The 13,833-nt window shown below is 51.0% G+C and overlaps 1 protein-coding gene across 1 annotated transcript in view; it reads right to left on the bottom strand.

Moving 5' to 3' along the window:
• Nucleotides 1–13,088, bottom strand: part of JDP2 (Jun dimerization protein 2) — a 40,724-nt gene extending 27,636 nt beyond the window's left edge. Inside the window, exons 1-2 of the mRNA XM_077123095.1 lie at nt 13,030–13,088; nt 3,493–3,716 (exon numbers count right to left, since the gene is read on the bottom strand). Coding sequence (XP_076979210.1) covers nt 3,493–3,693 — 201 coding nt within the window. The 5' untranslated portion in view covers nt 3,694–3,716; nt 13,030–13,088. The remainder of the gene's footprint in view (nt 1–3,492; nt 3,717–13,029) is intronic.
• Between the last annotated feature and the right edge of the window lie 745 nt (nt 13,089–13,833).

The raw sequence follows: 13,833 nt of genomic DNA, 5'->3' as shown, positions 1-13,833 counted from the left end.
GAAGGAAGGAAAGCTCTGGGGAAAGCCAGGAAGGAAAGCTGTCTTGAAAAACAACATTGGAAAGGAAAGAAGAACAAAGAGGCAAAGAAAGAAGCAATGGCTCAAACAATCCCAGAACCCAGAATATAACATCCCCAGATTCCCCGGCCAACCATGAAAATGAGCAGTCTTGCTACTCTCTACCTTTAGCCTGCTTAATTTTTCTTCATGGCACTGATCACCACCTGATATTTTATACTGTATGTTAAGGCTTATTTTTTAACACACCCTGTCCCTCCCAGACTACAATGTGAACTCCCGGTGAGGGGAGACATTGTCTACTCTGTTCATGGTTCAATTCTCAGTGCCTAGCTCAATGCTTGGCACATAGTAGGTGGTTAACAAACACCTGCCAAATGAATGGATGGCCAGCAAGCAGTTGACACCAAAAGAGTTTAACACTAAAGTTAATAGCATCAGCATAAAGCACCTTACAATTTCTCCAATTTGTTTTTACCAGTGTGGTTCATGATTTGGACATGGCTTAAGAGACTCCTGGCCTCTGCAAGGGGACAGTCCAAGAGCAAGCTCAGATACTGCTGTCTGCAGCCGCAGACTGGCCCACTTTCTCTCCAGGGCCTGGGAGGTGAGGAGGCTGCAGAAATGCAGGGCTCAGCACTAATCGGGCCATGTCATCAAAATGATTGAGCATCTGGGGCCAGGTTCAACTGGGCTCCCCAGCCCAAACAGAGTGCTGATTATAAGCTCAGAGGGGGCAGGGAAGGCACAGGAGGCAGCACAGCGTAAGGCTCAGGCTCTGGCTCTAAAGTCAGACTGCCTGAGCTTATTTCCCAGCTCTGTGACCTTGGACCCCTCTAAACCTTTTTGACGTTATCCATAATGTGGGAATAACAAGAACAAGAACAATTATGTTGTAGAGTTCCTTTGAAAGTTAAATGAGATAATTCATGAAGAGTGCTTAGCCTCATTGCTGGTGCATACATCCCTCGGTGCAAGTGAGACACGGCTATTTCTGGCATCATCATCGTCGTCATTCAGGCCCCAGCTCCTCCACTTCCCTGAGTGACTTAACCTGCCTCCTTAAGCCTCAATTGCTCTTCTCTAAAATGGGGATAACTGGTCACCAGGATTGTGTAAGGAGCAAAGGAGCTCATGATGTCAAGTACTCAGCAGCACTGGGCCTGGTACATAGCAAGTATTTAATAGATGTGAGCTAATATCTTATTATTCAAGAAATTCTACCAGTCTAAGATGTCGATTTCAGGCCACTAAAGGCAGCTGGCCATATGAAAACAAACCTTAGGAACATAAGGTTCTTTAGCAGCAAGTTTTTCTCCTTGTTCCCTATTTTTTGGTTGCTCTGAAAATGAGCATGACCTGTGCCTCACCTTGGGTCTGACCTAGGAACCATTTAGAGGTCAGATCCCATGCAGGGCTGACCTTATACAATGCCAGCACAACGTCTGTCCACTGTTCCATCCTGCCTCTTCACCCCCACAAAGCTGCAGTCTGATAGTGAGGGAGAGGACATGCAAATACGCCCTAAAAAAGGCTTGTTATTTTCACGGCTTAGAGGGTGTGCGTTGTGGGTGCCTGTGAGGACCGAACGTCACTGTCAGGTACAGGGCAGATGCCACCAATTTGGGGGTGGCTGCGAAATATAAAAATACCCAACCCAAATAAAGGTCTTTTCTAAAAAAAGGAAATGCCTTTGGCAGAGGGGAACGGCGATAACTGGGTCCCCCCTGCCCCAGGCGCCTCCCTCTTCGACAGCCTCACAGCCTGAGTGCCCCAAAGAACTGCTCCCTGGTGGCTTTTAATGGCAGTTATACTGTGGAGCGACCCAGAGACGGATGCTTTCAAGCTATGGGGCTGAGAAGGTGAATAGCAGAGAATCAAAAGGCAAGGATCCTCCATAAAGAAAACAGAACGCTAAATAAGTCAGGAAAAGCCATGAGCAGCATGTCATCTACAAAATCAATTCAGAAGAACATAATCACAGTCGGCTCTCATCTCCTAATCAACAGTCTATAGTGGGCACGGAGGATGCACTTAATCCAGCTGTCTCAGCTCAAATAGCTGCAGTAGGAGCCAGGCAGTTAGGGTACCTGAATGCAGCTGGGGGTAACAAATGCAAAAGTCAGGGAGTGGGGTGGGGGGAGCAGAACCAAGGAAGAAGGGAGGTGCAGGGGGCCTCTGGCAAACTGGAGAGAGGGCATTTTCCTGTTCGCTAAGTGGCTCTCTTCAGTCCCTTTAGATGTCGCCATGCCAGAGCAGGTACCCTTTGATCAGACCGTCCCATTTTTTTAATTCAAAGATTAAAATCCAAATTTTCAAATGAAGTCTAGGTTGTTGTTTCTTTTAAAACACGGTACCAGTCAAACAAAACGCATCTGAGAGGCAGAGCGAGCCCACAAACGGCCAGTTTGCAACCCCTGACTGAGCCCCCAGCAGCCCGTGCCTTTCCTTCCAGTCTTTATGGTAGCCACAGGGTCAGGGAGGTGGAGTGTAGGGGCTACGGAATAGTCACTGCATAATAAATCCAACTCTCTCAAGCCAGTACCCCAGAGATTTTGCTCCATTCAAGAGTACCTCCCATTTCGTTTGTTAATTTTTTTAAATTAATAAATAAATTTAAAAAAAAAAAGAGTCCCTCCCTCTGGAACCTCCAACCCTCAGCCCCCATTCAGGCACACGTTTGCCTAGGAACACTCATCCAGCAGGGCAGCTGCAGATGCGTCCCCATTCTCCCTACCCCAGCCACCTCTCTACCTTCCACCACTGGGTCCTTCTCCCTCCCAGGTGAGCTGCTTACTCCAGCAGACCAGACCAAAATGAATCTGCTGGAGGGACACCCTCCCCGAGACAGGCCTCTGAACAGATCGCCACCATGGATAGGACAGCTGGGGTGTGCAAACGCAGATGCTGAATGGGGACTTCCGCTTCTCGCCTGTCCCAAGGGAAGAGCTGCTCTTGGGCAAGCAAGGCTTGTGAGAGGTGCAGCTGCAAAGGACCTGGGGAAGGGAAAATGGGTGGGGGGCACTTTGCAGACACCAGCTAAGGGAGATGGCGCTCGGTGATTTTCCTCTAAATCCCCTGTTCAGCTCCAGCCTGGGGCCAGTGAACTGGGGGCAAAGATGTGACTAATAATCATGATTTTAACAGATAACCCCACACTAACATTCTATTTTACACTTTTCAAGCAAGTGTACATTTGCTTTATCTCCCTTGATCCTCAAAACACCCCACAGAACTTGCCCAGACACTATTATTATTCATTCTTGTTATCTTCAGCGTCCTTCTTTTGGGTTAAGCATCCGGCCCTAAGAATCCCTGGAGAATCTTGTTAAAATGCAGATTCTGACTCAGCCGGTCTGGGGTGGGGTCTGAGATTCTGCATTTCTAACAAGCCTCCAGGTGCCGCGGATGCTGCTGTCCTCGGGCCACGCTTAGAGCCTCCAGGCTCAGGCCTCCAGCTCCCGGCTCACTCACCTCGCTCTTCACCGGCTGGGGCCTCTTGCCCAGTTTCACCTCCAGGAAGTGCAAGGGGGCGATCATGGCCCCGATGTTGCGAATGTCGGCGTATTTCAGCTCCTCGGCCGTCAGAGCCGAGCTGGGGAGACCAGTCAGGGGGCCGAGCCCCGGCAGAGAGCCCGCAGTCACGGAAGGGTCCCGGACCTGCCCAGGCATCATAGCAGGGGGAGCGGCAGTCCAGCCTGGAACGAGAGGGAGAAGAAAGGGATCCGTGCTGTCACGCTGGTAAGCAGCTCCTGGAGGGCCCGTCTCACCAGGATCTCCTCCCTTCTTTCACCAATGTTGCCCTCGACCCTCACCCCCACCCCACCCCAAACCTGATCCTAAGCCCGAACTTTACAGAGGAAAACTTGATCAATTAATTCATCTCAAGGTTATCCCTGGTGCTGCCCCAGGAATGTGAGCGTTTTTGTTTTGTTTTGTTTTGTTAAGGAAAGCTGGAAGCTGGCAATGCTTAATCCAATCACAGGCCACGTTTTTTTCAGCATAGACTGCAGGAATCCTTCCATCAGCCCCATAACACTGGGTCAGACCCCTTTACACAAAGGAGGAAGCCAAGGCTTCAAAAGATAACTTGCTCAAGGTTTGCAGTTAAAACTGGTGGCGCTGGGATTTAAACGGCAATATATTACCTCCAAAGAGAGTGAATGATAGCGGTGGAATTTCAAGCACCTTTGCACCTGTTTAAGAGGGAGCTATTTTGGGTTTGGCATGGTGCCTCCCCTCTCAGATCACACATCCTATTCTGCATACTTGTTGAGACACTCTGAATACGAGATGAAGAAAATCTAAGTTAAAGATGAGTGTGTGTGTGTGTGTGTGTGTGTGTGTGTGTGTGTGTGTGACTGGAATCTATGAGAAAGAGACTGAGGCAAAGGAGACAGAATTACTCATGATGAGCTTTCTCAGTGGGAACCCACTACTAGAAAATTCCTCCACAGACTCTACATTTTCACAGCAAATGCATAGTCTAGCTCTGCCAGGCACAGAAGGGTTTCAAGGAAAGGAAGATCTAGGCATGAAAGGACAAAATCAGACAGGTTAACACCAAGGTAATTCTTATTTCTTCTCTTTAGTCTGGGAAGCGCATGGGTAAGAAATGGTCATTTCAAGACAAAAGCGACAGTGAAAAGGCTTGCCTTCTAGTAAAGCCAGACTCATCAACCCATGCACCCACCCAACCACTCATCAATTCATCCGTCCAGCCAGCCATGTGATTATTGATCCCCTATTAGGAACCAGACACTGGGAATAGGGAGATCAGATGTGCACAGTCTTGGCATTTAAGCAGACTTGTAAGCAGAGTTTTAGTTCAAAACTGCTTCTGAATTCCAGTCCTATAAAGGAAAACATTCTCCTCCTTCCCATCTTTCTGCACAGGACCATAGAATTAAAACCCCCGTTGTCTTGAAAATATTGGGAGGAAAACTTTGTTCTACCCTTCCATCTTTACCTGCCACGTTCCACAGCGAGGGATGTAGTTGGCTTGGCCATGAAATCTGACCTCCATCAGACCACGTTCTCTATTTGACAGTTAATTTATGCATATGGCCACACTCTCTTGGGGTGCTCTGCCTCCCACAGGAGTGGCCCTGAGGGTAATCCACAAGCCTTTACCCCCATCCAGATTCTAGGTCTAAGTTTCAAGAGAAGCATAAATTAGGGAGCCCATTTTTGACCATAAACCAAGTTGCATTCTTGATCCTGTCCCGTTTTGTCAATTAAAAAAAAAAAAAAAAAAGTGAAATTAGGTTCCCTATCCAACTCCCGTGTCTATTTTTCAATAAGTTCTGAACTCTCAGTAGAGGAGGTGGAATAATCCGTCCTCTCCAACTACAAAGAGTTCTATTACACATCACTTTGTTTCAACAAAGGTGCCTGGGAATGGACAATGGATACGCATTTCATCCTCAGTAGCCCTGCTGTACCTGTCCGTAAAGTCATTTGAACAGAATTCCTGGCCTTGCACTCAAGTTTGCATTTCATCATGATTCCAGGTTCTATCATTTGTGCTCTGCCTACTCTACCTCCCACACCTGGTCCTCTCAGCCCCTTCTCCTACCCCACATCATTTCTCCCCCTCCTTAGTACCCAGTGTCCCCCTGGCTGTCTCAGAAAAGGATCTGAGATTCATTCATCTCAAATTATAGTCTTCGACCTGGAGGAGCCCTGTTACTTACCTAAACCACCTCCTCATTTTGCACATGAGGAAACTGATGCTCAGAGAGGTTAAGTGACTTGCCTAAGGTCACACAGATAGAGAGGACAGAGTCAGGCCTAGACTCCTGGTCCCTGGGTTTTAGGACCACTGTTTTCTCACCCTGCCCTTTTTGTTTCTCCTCCTGACACCCAAAGGATGTCAATGCCCTCAGCAGAACGAATGACCTTCTAATGCCCATAGGGGAGGATCATTCTCCTGCACAGAGGATCTGTCACTCTGCCCCCCATGGAAATCCAGGTTAGGAGGTTCCCTGAACAACTCTATGGCAGCTCGAGAGGCAGCCCAGCCATACAAATGGCTCCTGTGACCTCTCACAGGTGGCTGTTCAATGTGCTATGACCCTCCCTAAGCATGACCTGGATTGGAGCCCAGGGTCAGCAAGGGGGTCACCTCTTCCACCCTCCAGAGCCAGGATTGCAATGCAGAGTTTATGGCCAAAATGAGCTCCCTAGTTTATGCCTCTCTTGAAGCTTAGACTGAGAATCTGGATGGGGGCAAGAGGTTGTGAGCTACCCTCAGGGCTACTCTTTTGGGAGGCAGAGAGCCCCAAGAGATTGAGGCCACATGCTTAAATTAACTGCCAAACAGAGAAAAGTGGTCTGACGGAGGTCAGAGTTCATGGCCAAGCCAACTACATCACTCACTGCGGAAGGTGGCAGGTAAAGACAGAAGGACAGGCCACTCCAGAGCATGGTAGAGGAGCCGTGTCTCGCTGGCCTTCCTCCAGGGGGAACAAGACAGGGGCAAGTGCAAGGTCCCATTCCTGTTTGACAAAACATTGCTGGGCCCTTCCATGTAATTAGTTGGCAAGCAGAGGGGTGGTTTTAGGCTACCTGGGTCAAACCGACACATCTTCCTCATCAGAAGAGAAAAACCTAGAAAATTCCCTCTCACAGACCTTGACTAATGTTACAAGGAGTCAGCGACTATGGAAATGATCCTTAACCAATCAAAACAGACCATAGGTGTGAAGTTGGAAAATGTTCTGTGCCTGGAGTTTCAGTTGGATACAGCCCCTAACAGGGAACAGGGAACAGGTACCATGTTCGAGGTACAAAGGAAGGCAAAGATGCAAAGTGAAACCTCCTACTTGGCCAAAAGCCCTAGCGCTTCCCTGCACATGGCTGGCTGTTTTCCCCATGTGACCTCAGTATCTAAGATAGCTGAATGAATGAATAGACAAATGACAACAAATTCATGATAGAGCAAAATTCAGTGAATGGGGTAAGGATCTGTGTCTGGAAGCTTAGATGCTCATTATCAGGCCACAAATTTTACCTCCATGTTATTCATCCCCACAGTAGACCCCAAGAAAAATACTAGAGAGACTTCTGTATGTTTCTTTGCATAAGCCATCTCTGGGAGATGGAAGCCAGACCCCACTCTGTTCTGGGAAATGATACGCTCCCAGATTGCTTGTGGCTTCTGTTTGTTTTCATGCAGATGGTATAAATGAGACACTAACAAGCAATTCCAAAATATAATGAATTCTCTGCTACTGTGGAACCCCAGAGAGGTAGCCACCCCTGGGGAGCAATGGTCTCATAAATTCTTGCCATTCCAAAGTCTTAGCACAGCCTCCTGCTCCCTTGTGAACTCATCTCAATGATGAGCCTCACCCAGGGAACCAGGCACCAGGCTTTCCTTTGTAGAAGCAAAAATCCCCCCTCTCTTTCCCTCTCCCGCAAAGGAGTCCCTAACTGCTCAGACACAAACCACAAAGTCCTTAACACATGCCATTCCTAGGAGACAACCATAACAGCTGACATTCACCAGCGAGAAGTCATCCTAAACTTCTTAGGGGGTGGGGGCCAAAAGATGGAGTTGCTGAAGCAGCTGCCTCTCATAACTGGCTCCTCATTAACTGGAAAGAATGGCTGACGATCTAACGCTGAAAAGCAAGTTTGGTGATTTAAAAAATAAAACAACTGAATGTGACTTAGAGACCTATAAGGGTTAGTGGTGGTGCAGGAAAACAATAACAGCCAGGAGAACTTACACACTTCAGGAAGGCACAGGGAAGGTGACAAGGAGTGACATTATCCCCCAAACTGACCATTCCATGTGAAAACAATTTAATAAGGAACGGAGGAGAACTACACACTAAAAGCTTTAGAAGGACCCAAAGTTCTTCCCCCTCAGATCCCAAAAGGTTGGAAGGGCAGAAAAACACCCTCCTTGCCTCCTTTAGTAACTGGGATGCATAAATAAAAAGCATGCGCAACACGCTGGCAGAAGACCAGCACTGGAAAATGGGGATTGTGCCTCAAAGACAGGCCTAGAATCCAACAAGGCTTTGGCAGCTGGGGGCTGGCAGGAGTGACTCGGAAGCTAGCTGGGGAAGAAAAGTTTGGTGGTCCACAGATCCAAGAGGAGGACAGATCAGCAAGGCATGAAAAAGACGGACAGGGCTCAGCATGTCACAGTGGGCCTTGAACTGTTGTGGAGCCTGCGATTATAGGTGGTTTCATGCACCTCCCTATAAGTCAGCTGGAAGGAAAAAGGGACCAGATGGAAACAAAGGGTAAGAACCTGAAAATAAGACCTGGTGTCTGCATCTCTCTACTCGGACTTCGATCGGGAACTTGAAGGCACACCATTTGGGGGTGGGGGTGGGGGTGCACTGTGCAAGTAGAAGAAAAGCCACAAAATATAATCCAGTCCAGAAAATGGACCCTATTAGGAGATATTAACGTGAAGAGTCATTTCCGTTATCTTCGGCATCTGACAGATCTACATAAAATAAAACTTAAACATTTTCCCCGCTTACTTTTCTTCTGTTTATTGTATGTACAATCTGCAAGATGCCACATATACCTTTTTTTAAAAGAAAATGGAAGTGTCTATAAACCAGTTTTCATTTGATGGGTCAGACATGGAAAGGGTTATTCTTATCAGAAAGTATCAAATAATTTGTAGCTGCATCCGAGAATAATGATGGGTATATATAAAAAAGAAAAGCAAGTTAAGAGAAACTTCGAATCTGCATCATGAACTTTCTTTTCCTAGAAACAAAGGTTTACGGGAGGCTGTAAAGTCCCCTAGGCCCCTTTGAGAAGGGTAGGTCCCCTCCCCTTCAGGCAAGCAGCTGGCCTGGGCTGGCCTCAGGAGCCAAGAGCAAGAGGGCACTGACAGCCTGACGCTGCAAGGTCCGCACTAAGAGAAAGTAGAGGCAGAATGAGGGAAGTCCAAGGAAGTCCAAGGAGCAGGGGAATTCACAGGGTCAAGCCCCAGGAGCAAGAGTGGGGTTGGAAGTCAAAAGCAGGCAGCTGGCAACCCAGACTCAGTCAGAGGTCTTAGGGGGAAGCGTGTGGGAAGATTCCCAGGAGGAAGAGGATGCAGGGAGCAGGGACCTATGCAGGTGGAGGTGGGGCAGAAAGTTACCAGCCCAGTGACCACAGAAAATAATTGTGCTGACTCCATAGTGATGGAGAACTGAGACACCAAACCTGTGCTTGGATTTAAGAGGGTCATCTGAGTTGAGCTTTCTCCTGGCACCAGAAATGATCTAGGCCAAACAGCTTTCCAGAAGGTGAAGGACAAAAGGGTAGAGGAAATAAGGTAAGAGGGTAAGAGCAAACAAAGAACCTCTCCAGATGGTTGTCCCACAGGCAGAGGAATGTGCTGGGGGCTCTGGAGCCAGATCATCTGAATTCGAATTCTAGATTTGCCCCCTTACCAGCTGTGTGACCTTGGGCAAGTTCCCTAACCTCTCTGTGCCTCATCTGTAAAGTGGAAACAATAACTGTGTTTGCCCTCTAAAGCTGCTGAGAGTGTTAAATTAGTGAATACCTGGAAAGTACCTAGAACGATGCCTGCACCTAATGAAAGCAACATCAGTGTAGCCACAAGGGCTTTCATTCCTGGAGGGTCGGTAATGCTAGGTGACTCTTCCTAGGTCCCTTCTGGATTGTTCTCATCTAACAGTGAGCTCCCTTTTCTACTGCCATGGAGAGGATCCCCCCCAAAGAATTCTCTGCTCTCCTACCTCCCAGCGTTAAACCCCAAGGAGCCATCCTGCATTCAGGCCAATACCACAGAATAGAAACAAAGGGAGCTAGGTCAAAGCTGAGTACAGAAGTGCAGAAAGGAGGCCTGGCACTGCCCTTTGCCTCAGTTTCTCCTAAGCATTCTTATACCCAGCAGACCAGAACACAGCTGCGTAGGTCGCCCACTGTTGGGTTCCCACCACCGCAAGCAGAGGCCCAGCATCTTCTGTGCCCTTCCAGGCACAGGATGTCTGCACTGCTGGGAAACAGTTACTCCTGGGGTCCTCCCAAGAAGAACATGAGAGGGAAGAGAGGTCAGGAGAAGCAAGTGGCAGATACCATCCTGCAGAGCCGTCCCAGCCATATAAGAAATTGGAACCATCTCAGGGGACTCCTGCTGTTCCCTGGAGGCCAGAGAAATGCTTCCCACAAGACCCTGTCCATGAATACCACTTTCTTCTCTGCTTAAAGTAGATGCTCAATAAATATATATGAAATTATTTCTATCAGGAATCCTTATCCCAGGCAGCAAGAAGCTGGAAAGGTACTGCCACTGAGCAAGACTTCTGTCCTTTCATCCTCACCCCATCTCTGTTCCTTGGTGTCAGGAGTTAATCACAGTACAACATGCTGCAGAGACATACACACAGTGTGTAAGAAACAGTTTGGCCCTTTTTTTAAAATGTCATTGGCCAGCTGAAGCTTTGGAAATGGAGCTCTCCAACGGAAATCCCATGGGATGCAGGAAGAAAACAGACTAAAAAGCCCCCCAGAACAGTGGGCTCTGGCTGGGCCTCCCACAGCCAGCAATGAGGCCAAAGCAACACAGCCTGAAAATTCCTAGCCTGGGTCGCTAAGGCATTTGTCTCTGCTGAGCTTTGAGAGGCCAAACCACACACACACATAAGAGTGTGCACACGCACACTTGCGCGCGCATACACAGACGCTCAAGCACACGTTGCTTGGCAGACCTTACGTTCCAGAGCTGGTAACACAAGCCATGGAACTGGCTGCCAAGACAAGCAACAGAACGAGCCAGGCCCAGTTTCATTGGCCACCATACACTGCATATGGCCCAGGACGCAGCCAAAACGGTGTTCTCACCCTCCTCAAAGGCATAGGAGACCCTCTGTTTTCAAACACACCTCCACAGAGACTTAATTAAAGGAAAATGGAAAAATAATGTGCCTGCTGCTCTCCCCCTGCCTATAGAGGTATGTGCACACACACATACCCATACACACTCTCTCTATTTTTCTCTTCCTCCCCTTTCGGTTTTCAAACATAATTCATTCGCATGGAAAAAAAGCAAACTACATCCTGCAACAGAAAGGCCAAAAAGAATGTAACGTGCCCTCAGCACTGGCTCTGATTGCACAAGTGAGCTGGGGCTGAATGAACACAGAGCTGGCTAGCCTCGAGTCTGCGCTGGCCCCTTCCTTTCCAGAGTGGAGCTGAAAACACAGGCTCGCGAGAGGAGGTTCGTTACAACACCAGCAGTCCCAAGACCAGCAAGACCAGGAGAGCCCAGCCCTTCCCATTCTGCCAAGGGTTCTGCAGGTTGGAAAAGACGCCCACACATCGTGCAAACAGGTGGGGGAGACAACACGAGCCCCAGGGAGACAGGAGTGTTCCCTGGTGGCTGCAAAAGCTAGGCAGTGAATGAGCGAGAAGGCCAACTCGCTTGTCCCGCCCCATCCCTAGGAGACACTGTCACCACTTATCTACACATCTCCTTGGAGGTGGCTGCAAGCGACTTAGGAGGAAAGCCAGAGGCCTCCACGCCCATGCCTTCCAGCAGTTCTTCAAATCACAAGGCACCCAGCTCTTCAGGAAGATTCTGGAGCTGCCTGCAGCTCTGAACCAGGGCCAAAGCAGAAGGGGAACAGGCGAGCCTTTGAGAAATCCATCCTCCCTGTTTTTAAACAAAGCAAAACCTCAACCACCCAGAGGCCTGAGAATCGATTTTACTTCTCTTCCCCGGTCCTCGGGTTTATAGAAAATCAGAGCCAAGCTCACACCTGATACCTTTTTAAACTCCCCTCTTTGAAACCTGCAAAGGAAGATAAGCTGCCCCATCCAAGCTGCAGCCAGATTTGCTGGAAAGATGAAAGCACTGGAGGTGTTTTTAAAAACCCACAGGGAAATTGGGGGTGCAGGTGGGGGGGTGATATGTAAGCACTGTTCATATCAAGGCTTTTAAGGGCAGGCAGGGACCCAATCACTGTTCAAAGCTTCACAGTTTCTGATGCTTCCCAAACTAAGACTTCGGCAGCTAGAGTTCACCAAGATTTAAACAGGCGTATACACACTCACATTGTCTACAAACCTTTTTGGAACACAGGCCTGTCCACATCTGCTCTGAGCATATGTAGTCAGGCCACAGCCCAATGCCCTAGACACCAGTTGGGAGGGGAGCACCTTGGGCAAGGGTCAGGCAACTGGGCAACTGCAGCCAACCCAGCCACTAATGCCTCCATCTCCAGCCCATTGATACCCATCCACCCCTGCAGGAGAGCAGAGGCCTTTCCCTTCCCCAGCACCTCCCACTGACCCATGCAAAATATGGTTCTGCCAGCCCTAGGTCCAAAAGTCCAAGGAAAGGGCCAGTTCCTGAAGCCTCCTCCGAGGAGAGAGGGTCAGAAGAGAGCCTTCTAAACTGGGCTGGGCCAGAGAGGAGGAGCTGGTTATCTCGCCTCCTTATGTAACTGGGCATGGGGGCTTAGGGAAGCCGAAAGGGGACCCCAAGCTGCCCCTCGGACCCCTCCCTGTCGGAACCCGGAGACACGGCCCTGAGGAAAGCTCTCTGCCCTGGATCGAAACCCTGCGCCCTTCTCAGCACCCTCTCCCGGGTGCTGTCATCCTTCCACCGCCACCGCCCTGCACCTTCTTGGCTTTCACCCTCCGTCTCCACCCCCATTGCCCGTCTCCCTAGGGCAATTCTCTCCCCACTCACCCCGCCTTCCCCGCCGCCCGAGAAGAGCACCTCCCTACAAACTGCAAACGGACCCGGGAGGAGAGCGCTGGAGGGAGGAGGAGCGCCCCAGCTGCCCAAGGAGCGGACGGAGCCTCCCGTCCCCGGGAGGGAACCAAAGGGAAGCCAAGCCGCCTCGCGGGAAGGGCCCGGGCTGCAGCGCCCCACCGGGGAAAGCTCAGGGTCCAGGGGCTGCTGGAGCCTTCCCGCGGACAGCGGGGTCCCGGGGCTGGGTGCGCTCCGCTCGGAGCGCCGTGCCGCGCCCCACCCGACCCTGCCCCAGCGCCCCCAGAGCGCGCCCGCGCACCCACCGTGCAGAAGGCGCAGGCGGAGGTGGCGCCCCCGGGGCCGGGGCCCGGCTGCAGGCGCCGTGCCCACTCAGTGCCGCCGCCGCCGCCCGGCCGCGGAGCTCCGCCGGGTGCCCAGGCCCGTCCCGGCCCGGGAGCCGCCGAGGCGCCAGCCCCGCCGCCGCTGCAGCGGGCGCCTAGCGTCCCTCCCGCAGGCTGTGGCGGGCGGCGGGACGGGTTGCATCAGCCCCGGCTATATAGCGGCCCCTGGGCGGCGGGGAGGGGTCGGGAATGCGGAACCCGCGGAGCTGCCAGCTCCAGACGTCAGAGGGGGACGGAGAGGAAGGGAAGGAGGGGACAGGGGAGAGAGGGGGGTGTGGATCCGGCGCTTCACACCCACTGACCTTCACCTCCCCCACCGCCTTTCGCGCCCTCCTCCTGCGGCTCCTCGCGCTCCGCTGCCGGCCGGGGCGGCCCGGGTCGGGTACCGCCCGCCCGGGCTCCATCGCGCTGCCGGGTTCTCCCACCCCGCGGTGCAGGAGCGCGCGAGAAAGCAGGACGCCGCGAGCAGTTATGTAAGAGCATCCCCCGCGGCCCGGCCGCCCGGCTGCCACCCCCGAGACCGAAGCCGCTGCCCTAGGAGAGAGAAACGAGAAGGTGGCGGTGAGACAAGTCTAAAGCCCATGGAAGCAGAGCCTGTGTTGCAATCCCTTTTCAATCCTTAGCGTTTTCTCCCAAACCGAAAGAGAGGATTTCAGCACGATTTCATCCCTGGACCCTTCAAGACTGAGTGAGTGAGGAAGTGATCTCGCAAGCCTGCTTTCTTTC

This window comes from Tamandua tetradactyla, chromosome 12, assembly GCF_023851605.1.
Source record: "Tamandua tetradactyla isolate mTamTet1 chromosome 12, mTamTet1.pri, whole genome shotgun sequence".
Lineage (NCBI taxonomy): Eukaryota > Metazoa > Chordata > Mammalia > Pilosa > Myrmecophagidae > Tamandua > Tamandua tetradactyla.
Note: the sequence above shows the minus strand (reverse complement) of the source record. Positions and strands in the feature narration are given on the sequence as shown.